At 43.1% G+C, this 10,509-nt stretch overlaps 1 protein-coding gene across 1 annotated transcript; it reads right to left on the bottom strand.

Moving 5' to 3' along the window:
- Positions 1-209: 209 nt before the first annotated feature.
- Positions 210-10,161, bottom strand: eef1e1 (eukaryotic translation elongation factor 1 epsilon 1). The gene is made up of 4 exons (XM_030079726.1): positions 10,029-10,161; positions 8,919-9,116; positions 4,319-4,414; positions 210-2,468 (listed from the first exon to the last, which is right to left on the bottom strand). Exons 1-4 carry the CDS (start codon positions 10,110-10,112, stop codon positions 2,325-2,327), a joined length of 522 nt encoding a protein of 173 aa, XP_029935586.1. The 5' UTR covers positions 10,113-10,161; the 3' UTR covers positions 210-2,324.
- Positions 10,162-10,509: the final 348 nt, after the last annotated feature.

Raw genomic sequence — 10,509 nt, 5'->3', positions numbered from 1 at the left:
CAAGGCCGCTCAAATGGCTGCAAGCTATTTTCCCCTTTGCAACTTAACACTTGCCACTCGCCACAAACACACAGCACCCTGTCCTCAAGGCACTCACTGAACAGTGGCTCGGTCTTTTTGCTGTTCTACTCAAAACAAATTCTTGGGGAATTTAAAAAGGATGACGTAAATAATATGCAGAGAAGTGAGGGGTCATGACACATTAGTGATCTGTTTCCCTTTGATTTATTGGCACAAGATGACCCTCATGGTGACAGCAGATAACAAAAACCACTGCAGCTTCAAGCAACAGATATGATAAGACAAGCAAAGCCTGCTGGGAGGGAAGAAATTGAAAACATAGTGGAAACGAAAGCACTGAAATGATGCCGACAGTGAGTATAACTGTCAGCAAAAATTGACGCAAAAGACAAAAACATCATGTAACAAAGGTATGAATTTACCACAGGTCTACACTTGTTCAATAATTCCCTATTGAGAGCCATGTTTAGTCTGTCAGTACAGCTGGTTCAGACTTCACAATTCCTTTTGAGAGGTTATGATACACAAGCAGGCAAAGATGAGATCAGATTGTGACAATAAATATGACCAAGTGCAGTGTTTCATCATCCTGCTGTTTCCACTAACACACCTCATCACTGTTTGATACTGTACTTTGACAAGGAAATACCACACAACACCATTGCAGTTAAAAGTTGTCAGTGTTCATAATATTAAGTCACAGTTTGTGCCTTCAGTCTCTTCAACACACAGCTACAACTGGGTTCAACATTCGCTGCCAAAGACTCTCCCTGTTAATGGCTCTAATGGTGAACATACAGTCAGCAGCAGTAAGGCCTTCTGAGGCATGGATCATGATTCGCATGTTGTGTCATGAAAGGATCCCCCGGCCTCTGGGTGCTCTTTTTCTCTCTCTCTGCCTTCCTGCCCTCTCCCTCCCTCCCTCCCTCCCTCCCTCCCTCTGTCTCCAGCGGCCCTGTGGCAATGCAGAGGTTGAAATGACACACAGTGGCTGACTGTCGCCCAAGGGCCTGGGTTCTGGCCTTGGCTGGCTGGATCTGTGTGGCAGCTGGTGAGCCCGCTGCCCTCTCTCTGGCCTGCAGCATCAACAGTGGTGGTGGTGGGCCTGATCGGAGCCTCACTCTGATCTCTGACTCTGGGGCTGACGCTTAACTGCTCACTGCTGCCCACACGACTGGTGGTGAGGAAGGAGTGGGAGAGGGAGCAGGGATGTACTCAGGAACACACACAGACACAAAACACAGGAAAACTGATACGTCCCATTGGCAATGAATATGTGTTGTGTGTCAAAAACACCTCAAATCCTAAGGGGGAAGACATTCCCAAAGAACATAACCTTGCCAAGAAGATGAGAGAGACATACTAGATTCATGAGGGCAGGGGCTTGGCAGTGGTGGCAGAGCGATGTGGAATAACAGTGACTGTGGTCATTAAGGGGTTATGGCATTGAACCAGGAACCAGATTAGTTTGGACACACTGTGGCTGTTAGCTAATGTAACTTGAGACAATGCATTGATGTAGCATGAGGGCGTTTCTTTACCTGGGAATATAATGTGCTCTAAAACAAATAACTCCATAACAAGCCTTGTTCATACTTTTAATACTAGTCTTTCCATATTTGAGGCTCAGATAAAAAAAAAAAAAGACCATCGCCGACAGGCACATAAACCTGTTGCCATTTATAAATAGAAAAGCCTTTTCTTCAAGCTAGCAGCGCTTCACCGCTACCCGTACAACTTCCTCAGCTGTAAAAAACACCAAACAAAGTCCCACAAAGTCCCAACGCACACAAAAAAAACACAGACTTAACAGAAATTCGGCTATCTGACATCATTGCTCCTCAATTTTGTAAAGGCATCAGCCAATGGCACTGCCCCGTACCGAGGGCAGACATGGGCAAAATCATTAGTAAAACATTTAAAATGTCTGGAAAAAAACTGTAATAAATGTAATAAATGACAATTTTAGTACCTGGTACTGTAACTAAAACTGGTGGGCCAATTTTTTTTGACCCGCCTGGCTGAGTAAAAAAAAAAAAAAAAAAACAGTCAAAGAAATCAGGTATAGTCCAAGTCCTTGACATATTTCAAACAATTTTCTGTAGTGTGACTGGGCTGACAAAAAAAAGGCAGGAAACACCAGGCAAAAAAGGAGGAAAAACGAGTGAATGTATCCAAAAACCTTTGACTTGTGAACAAATGATATGATGCTTCTGTGGTGTTTGGGAATGAATTTGCCCAGGTCTGACAGGAGAGACAGGAGAGCTTGCAGTGAGTCTGGTCAGGTCGGGTCGGGTCAGGTCTCAGTGGTGTCCACTGGTGTAAACTCTGTTTCGGAGGACCACCACGAGGGGCAGGTGGTGCCGGACGCCGGGGTAGTGCTGAACGTGGTCGAACCACCGCGTCACGTTCACATACTTCTCCTTCTCCTGGACGGCCAAGTCCACCTGGGCGAGAGAGGGAAGGAGAGAGGTTTGTTTGATCCTGTCAGGGAGCGTGTTATTGGGCTGATGGTGCTGAGCCGGCCTCATTACTTATTTGACAAACTGTGTGTCAATTGCTACTCATCACAACTGCTTCCCCTCGTTATGGAGCCACACTGACAGGCTGCAAGTGCAAGAAAGAATGCAGCAATTTTCTGTATCTTCCTGCAGGTAGTGAGGCATTCGGTCCTTATCAAATTATTCAGGATACTTAGGGGTTTATTGAGTAGGTCTCTCAGAATAGACAGAAGGAAATAGACACTGGATTTCATACAGATAACACAATAGGAGAGTGTATTTGGAGGTCCTTAGAGAAAACTGTTATTAGGGATGTGATTTTTCATTATCTCAGAAACTGAAATCTGGAAATTCCCCACACCGACAGAAATCCAGCCCTAAACCATTAAAGCGTCAGTCAGGTTTAATGTTTGTGCAGTGTTGTTTTCCATAAATTGAACATCAGGACAGGCTGTGGTTAAGGGTTGGGCTAACTGACCCCTTGTCCCTGGGGTTAAAAACCACACTGATAGCGAACGAAAGTGACTCCATTCTGCCTGGTGGCGGGTGGCAACCTTCCATCTCCACCACATCCGCTGACTGCTCCAAACATGTGATCTCTCCCTCCATCAATCCCCCCCTCTGTCTCATTCCTTCCATCCCTGTTTTTGAATTCACTTTTTTTAAGCCCAGAAGGCGTAACAAACTTCCTTGTCCCTGGTCTGGGGCTAAACACATCACTTTGTGCCACATCACTTTATATCTTGGAGGAGGAGTGAGAATGTGTTTATAACCTCTGTGTTTATTGCCAAGTTGTTCTTGGTGCCCTTTGGCCATATGACTGGTCTAATTGTGTGTTCTGCGCTGTGACAAATTGCCTATTAAAGTTGTGGCTTGACTGAAGTGGGCACAGATAGGGAGGGGCAAGGAGGATGGATGGATGGATAGATGGATGGATGGATGTAGTCGTTGGTACTGTAGATGATGGTAAGCACAGATCATGGTTTTGTTGAAGTCCTTCAATTCTCAAGATCAACCAGCGTTAAATAGTTAACTTGGATGGTCACGTGTCAGGTTAGATAGATACAAAATGTTCAACAAAGTGCCTCTGCTAAATCCCTATAAATTATGCATAACATCAATTCCAATCCTAAACCCAACCCAGGTAAATTTGATTTTTTTCCCCCTCTGTTTCATCCTTTGCTCCACACTAAGCCAGTGCTTTCCATCGACAAAAACTGGGGGAAATAGACCTTCTGACAAAGATGACAAAAAATGGTCAAGTCATCCAGTGAGTGCTTTCCATGTCCCGTTCCACGTTGTAGAGCGGCACCAGTATATGTAATTAGGGAATTTGTGCTTTTTCGGGTGTCTCAGTGTGGATGGAAGGCCAAACAGCATTTTCTGATTGACCTGGCATAGTGCAGACACGACCTAAGATTGATCTGACACTAACAGACTTTTCACACTATTACATCAGTCTTTCAAAAAAACAGGGAGAGGGCTGCAGCATTCTTAATAGGGTAAAGTAGGAAAAACATATCGTATATATATGAATGAAGATGTGCTTTGGAAAAATCCAGAGGTCTTAAAAACAACAAATAGAAAATGTGACTGTTTAATCACAAGCTAGGCATATATTAAAGACTTTTATCCACTTGAAGAGATGTCTTAGATTCACATTGTTGTAGCTGCTTACAGTGAGTGTCACTTGAAACTCTGTAGACTTTTTACTGACACACTGTAGTCATTTGGTAAAAGTTGGGTATCAGCAGTGGGCGATCCACATAAAATATGTTGGAGAGAGGGTGACTTACTATGAGTGGATGAATTCCATAGTACATGAAAATATCAGCTAAGGTGAACTGGTTGCCAGCCAGGTAGACCTTGTCTTGCAGGTAGAGGTTGAGATCCTGTAAGGGACAACATGGAAAATCAAGTTTAGATACTTAAGCAAAAACCAAGCTATTACAATTACAATTACAATTCACATTTGGCAGACGCTTTTATCCAAAGTGATGTACATATGAGATTTTTTTTTTTTTTACACCAACAAGCAAAGATCTATTCAGGAGAGAAAAACGTCATGAAGTGCCAGAAAGGTCCAGTTCCCGTTAAAAGGACAGAGGTGCCACAAGGCAGTGCACAGAGCGGACATACAGAACGCATACAGTGCATGGAAGCAGGAGGAAAGAGCTGGGTTTTTAGCCTTCTCTTAAAGACTCAGAGGGATTCTGCCGATTGAATGGAGTTTGGTAGCTCGCTCCACCACAGAGGAACCGCAAACTAACATAAAACAAAACTGTAACAAGAGGTTCTTGAGTTGCCTAAGGTCCAGCCATAATCACTACAACGTTACAAATTGTGGTGACTATGGTCGCAGGCATTTGAGACAATTTTACATGCTTTTATTACCACTATTCTTGATTACTGGAACTCCATCTATTTGGGAGTCAGTCAGTCATCATTGTCTCAGTTACAATATATTCAAGATACTGCAGCTTGGGGAATCATAACTCCCCCACTCTTGCCTCACTGCACTGGCTACCGGTTCATTTTAGAATAATTTTCAAGTTTCTTTATTTGTTTTTAGAGGACTTCAGGGCCAAGCTGTGGAATGAGCTTCCCCCCATTGCTAGGTCTGCCACCTTGATTGAATCCATCAAATCTACTGATTAAAATCCACTTCTTTTCACTAGGTTTTCACTATGCTTAATGTACAACTCAGCTGCGTTTGCACTGTATACAGTTTCTTTGCGTTATTTGCTTTTTTGGGTGCTTCCTTTTATATTGTTATTTTATCATCTCATAAAGCACTTTGGTCAACACATGTTTTTAAATGTGCTACGTAAGTAAAAATTGACTTGGTAATCACCAAACTATACTAATTGGATCATTACTTAAGCTAATTAAAGCATTATTAAACAAGCATTCCTATGTCAAAACACTTGTCTTCATGTAATGGGTAGTGTTGACGCTTGGTCCTTTTACATGCTAATACTGGTACATAGATGTTTTGTGAATTGACTGTACAGACTCTCTTGTGTAGCTTGGAAATAAACATGCAGGAAACAAGGTGAAGGATCTTCAGTTCTTTAACAGAAAACACCAAATCTATGCAAAGCGCTATTCAGTTTTTACAAAAGTTGGCCTTCAAGATGGAGACCTGGGGGGGGGCATGAGAGGGGGTTCGTTAACCTATATATCTGAGGGTGCGTGAGGTACATGGGTCTGGATGCTGGCTTGCTTGCGTGTGTGTGTGTGTGTGTGTGTGTGTGCTGTGCTATGTGGATAGGAATAATATGTAACCTGAGGGGGTATTGCATCTCTCCCCATGACTGGCCACTTAGCACAGATGCCGAACAAAACGGGCTATTTGTTTACTCCACTACCAAATGACTACAACACTCGCCTGCAAATCTAATGAAGCTGTCCTAAACTTGGGCAGCATGATGTGTGTTCTTCACTCCATATGTGTGTGTGTGTGTGTGTGTGTGTGTGTGTGTGCTGGGTTGTGTGTGGAAGTGCTGGTCCCAAGGGATAGGACCATCTTTAGCACTTGTACATTGTGTGAAGGGAACACTCCACACACACAGAGCATCTTGGGGGCAAATGGAGTTATTGTGCGGCAAGAGTGGGTGATGCCAAACAAGGCATGAAGACTGCAGACTTGCTCCCCTTCCACAATCAGATCCTTGCCTTTCTTAGCCTACAGCCATGAAGCTGAAGCCCAGTCGAGCAGGAGGGGAGAGGAGAGGCAGCTCCACTGCCACCCCCACCCTGCACATGGAGCTCCAAACCTGGGTTCTTCCCTACCTGCTCCCCCCTCCCACCCCTGTGCCCTAAACTTCAGTACATACAGTTAAGGTCATGAAACTGAAGTCTACAGCAGAATTTATTAAGGACATAGACGTGTTAAACTGTTGTAGGCAACTACTTGAAGGAATTGACATAAATACTGAAAAGTGTGGGAGAAGTCTGTTAAGTTATTGGCCCTTCGTGGATCCGTTTGCCACTAGCTGGACAAGTGCTCAGGTTCATTTCTACATTAGCACAGACAGAAATGAATTCACTGAAATGACTGTGCAAGAGATACGTGCCAGCAGCTGTTTGTGCTGCATTTCTGTCTGACATATTCTTCTTTTCCGCAGCCAGTATTTGCCCGCACCTTTATAATTCTAATTTTTACCTTTCAGAGGTACATATATCAAGAGGCGACCAAGCTTAACAATGAAGAAATAACTTATTCACCCACTTGGCTAGTGCTTGAAACTCTTAAAATCTTCAACCCTTCAATAAATCTTAAACTGCAGTAATTCAAAAAGACAGTTTTCTATTTTTCAAAATGCTGAATGGCTGTGAAGAGCTGGTGAAAAAAGATTCAAGATTCAAATAACTTTGTCTATAATATAAAATCAAGGAAAACTTGTCACTTAGTGCTTAAGCAACCCCCAAAAACATATAGAATAAAACCATGAAATGAAGACAACAATAATCCCTTGTATCTGGAAATGCTCATATAGTCTATTTGGCATCATTTAAGATTTTTCTGGCAGTGGATACTGGTGAGTTTTCTTCTCTTCTCAAAGCAGTCATTTGGACATGAAATAGTGAGTTAAACGCAGGTGTTGCTCATGTCACTGATTAAGGTTCAATTCCACTTTGGTTAGCTCCAGAGCCTGGTGTTGTTCATGTTGTCTCACAGGAAAGACTCAATTGCAAAAAGGGTCTATACTCACAAATATTACATTTCCTGTAACATTTACTACATTACATTGAACAATCTAACTTAGTGCCCATTTTGCTATTTTGGGTCCTGAAAGGAACTAATTGTTATTCAATCCTGGAACTTCTGGTTTATGCAGTTTTAAAAAAAAAAGAAAAAATCCTTTCAAGCACAGCTAGCAAGCTTGTGAAGTACAATGATTTGAATTCATTGGCTGTATAATGCAGGGCACGCTGTTGGTCTAAAAGTTGGTGCTCTCAAGTGACCACAACACAATGTGTCTGTTTCTTTTGTGCCCTCACATGACATGAGTGACACAATGTTTACTAGTCCTAACATGGAAAAAACTATGAATTTCTTATTTGGATCCTGGGGTGAAAAAGTTTAAGAATTCCTCCAGCTGACAGTTTCATCCCTGGCTACATTAATGGGAGATGACTGGTATGTTTGAGAGAGGAGTGTTAAGGACACAGCTAAAGCAGCAGGACAGGCCAGGGGGCCACCAGGCACCAGAGCCTGCCGCTCAGGGTGACTTCCTTCTGTAAGTGGCACCATTAAAATATTTAAGAGGCCTGTCCAGATTACATGCTGCTGAACAGCATGACTCCCCAGCCATGCCACAACACTGTGTCATGCTGAGAGGTGTGCACGCACGCACGCACACACACAGACACGCACACACACACACACACACACACACACACACACACACACAGTTCATGCTGACAGGACAGTGCCAAGAGGCGCCTAGCATCCAGCAGACCAGTGGCTGGCGATCCATTTCACACTGACTGGCGTCAGGCACTTTAAAGCATTTTAGTGTGTCATGAGTGGCCATGTCACTGAGGGGCCATACATCAGTCTGTATTCCTGTCTCTTGTGCCTTAACGAGACAAACATATACACACACCCCCTCACACTCAGTTTGGCCTGGCTGGTGGACAGATGGAGAGAGAGAGAGAGAGAGAGAGAGAGAGAGAGAGAGAGAGAGAGAGAAAGAGAGAAGAGATGCTCTGGCACCTCTCGTAGGCCGGGGGTGGGAGGGGGCATTTTGTAGTTTTTGTGTCAGATTGGCTGAATGTGTATCAGACACAAGATGTCAGAGCCACTGGACTTTCTGTAATTACAACTATTCTCACATTTCCAACAAATTTATAGTAGTTTCTTGAGTAAGCCAACTATTACTCATTAAGAAACAAACACTTTATGGATAAAGTAATTTTTTCAGATAAAAAAAAGAATACATAATCTCATCAGAATACTACACCAGGTTGAGAAATGATCTCACTGAGGTATTAAAAAATTACCAAGATAGAGCATAAAAGGAATTTCTTATTTTACCAGACCAATTCAGTTACTTAAGAATGGTTTTGATGTTAACCTAGTGAACTGGCATCATCAGCTATTAATGAATCTGCATGGATGGACAGACGTCCAGAGAACGTCAAGTACACTGAAGGCCATTCATCCATTTCCAAACACTTTTAAGGGCTTTATTTTGCACACACACAAAAACAGTCAAGAGTTTTCAAGTGGGAGCCTTGACGAGATGAGGACCATGAAGCGATGTTTTTCCAACACAATCAACTGCACCACAATGAGGGACAAACCCGAGTTGATATACACTCAGTTAAAGGAATAAAGAAGAGATTTTATGAAGCTGTTAGCTATCATGATCTCTCTCTCTCTACCTTCAGGGTGATCTTGATGTCATCTTTGGTACAGACATCCAGTCTGGCAACTCTGTACTCCAGCCACTGCTGAACCACAGCCCTGCTTTCTGCAGAGTCTCCCAGCAGCTCTGGTCGCTGGGCCTGTTTCACCAGGTGACAGGCAATGGTCACCAAGCCTGCCACTGGAGCACCATTATTACTCTGCAGCACAGGGACCTACAGGGGGGTGCCAGAGAGAGACACGGGCAAAGAGTGTGAATGGCTGGCTGAAGCAGGATTTTCTCTCCCTTTATTTAATATTTAGACACAAATGAAAACTCAACTTTCAATTAATCAGCCATAACTGCAGGTCTTTAGGATAGGGCCATTTCAGTTTTAAAGAAAACAAGGCATCATTCCAATAACTTAATAACTAATTGATGATTTCACTGAATAAACTGTGCAATATACTGTACACATGCAAGTGTTTGTGTGTCTTTTATTTGTGCAGTTGTACAGTGGCTGGCAACTTTTCACCCGGTACAACGATAAAATGAAGATTAAATAGGCAGACATCATCTACAGGAAGCTGGGAGGATAATATTTTTCTGACACTTTCCAAAAGGAAGGTTATTCAGGTTTAAATACTCTAACTGCACATGTTGAAGTACACATCAAATTTCCTTAACCTCCACTTTTCAGTGACCGGCCTCCACGGATCATGATGCTTGGGCCGGTTTCACACTGATGTAGAAACAGGATGCTGCAGCCCACCTTTCTCATTTAGCCTGACGCTACTCCTGAGGACGGACATGCGCAAAAAGCCCACACGCATGGCATGGATCTATTTCCATTGTGCTGACTAGTGTAAATGACACAGCTGGCATTAAACGCTACTGCCAGGATACACTGTGTATATCAGGTAGGAAAGCCTTGCTGATGAATGAACCACTGGCTGTCAAATGAAAACACAGGACAAACATGGCTAGAACTGGTTAATATTTGCAACACACCGCTGCCTGGCATGCTAAATTAGCATTACAAAGCTAGCCACCGTGTGCCCATTTCAGTAGCTCTCTAACTTCTCGTCAAATCAAATAGCGGTTAAAATTCAGCAGTCCACGCTGCCGTAGTGCGCGGACATTTCACCTTTTTGTCCCCCTGAGTACTGTACTTGTTAGGCTTTTTCAGTCCCAGGTATTTCTCCAGCGATGATAGCTCCCTCAACGCCATTTTTGAGACTGTCAGATGGGCAGTGCGGTGTGCGTCCGTCCTGATTGGTTGGAAACGCTCAACTCCCGCCCATAGGACTTAGATTGACTTTAAAATTAGCCAATGGGAACACACCGGTGCCAAAGCATGTTTCTTCAATCTGTCAATGGATTGCATCAGTGAGTGATGTATCAAGAGCATGATAATACTAATACTCATGCCAATACTACCACCAATAATAAAACAAAATGTTGATAGTAACAATTAGAATAAGAAAAATCACACATCATATGTTTTGTCTTGAAAATTCTATTAAATAACAGACAGAACTTGATTTAAAACAGACCATACTGTCAACTTTACAAAAGCAACAACAACAACAACAACAACAACAAACAAACTGACACGGCTGCTGCCA

This window comes from Myripristis murdjan, chromosome 20 (genome assembly GCF_902150065.1).
Source record: "Myripristis murdjan chromosome 20, fMyrMur1.1, whole genome shotgun sequence".
Lineage (NCBI taxonomy): Eukaryota > Metazoa > Chordata > Actinopteri > Holocentriformes > Holocentridae > Myripristis > Myripristis murdjan.
Note: the sequence above shows the minus strand (reverse complement) of the source record. Positions and strands in the feature narration are given on the sequence as shown.

Bases quoted from the DNA above. Each gene is read 5' to 3' on its own strand.
- eef1e1 (XM_030079726.1), bottom strand. From the start codon at position 10,112: ATGGCGTTGAGGGAGCTATCATCGCTGGAGAAATACCTGGGACTGAAA. The intron at 9,117-10,028 runs GTGAAATGTCCG...ACCCCCCTGTAG, and splicing joins GTACTCAGGGGGACAAAAAG to GTCCCTGTGCTGCAGAGTAA. The intron at 4,415-8,918 runs GTAGAGAGAGAG...TGTCCCTTACAG, and splicing joins ACATCAAGATCACCCTGAAG to GATCTCAACCTCTACCTGCA.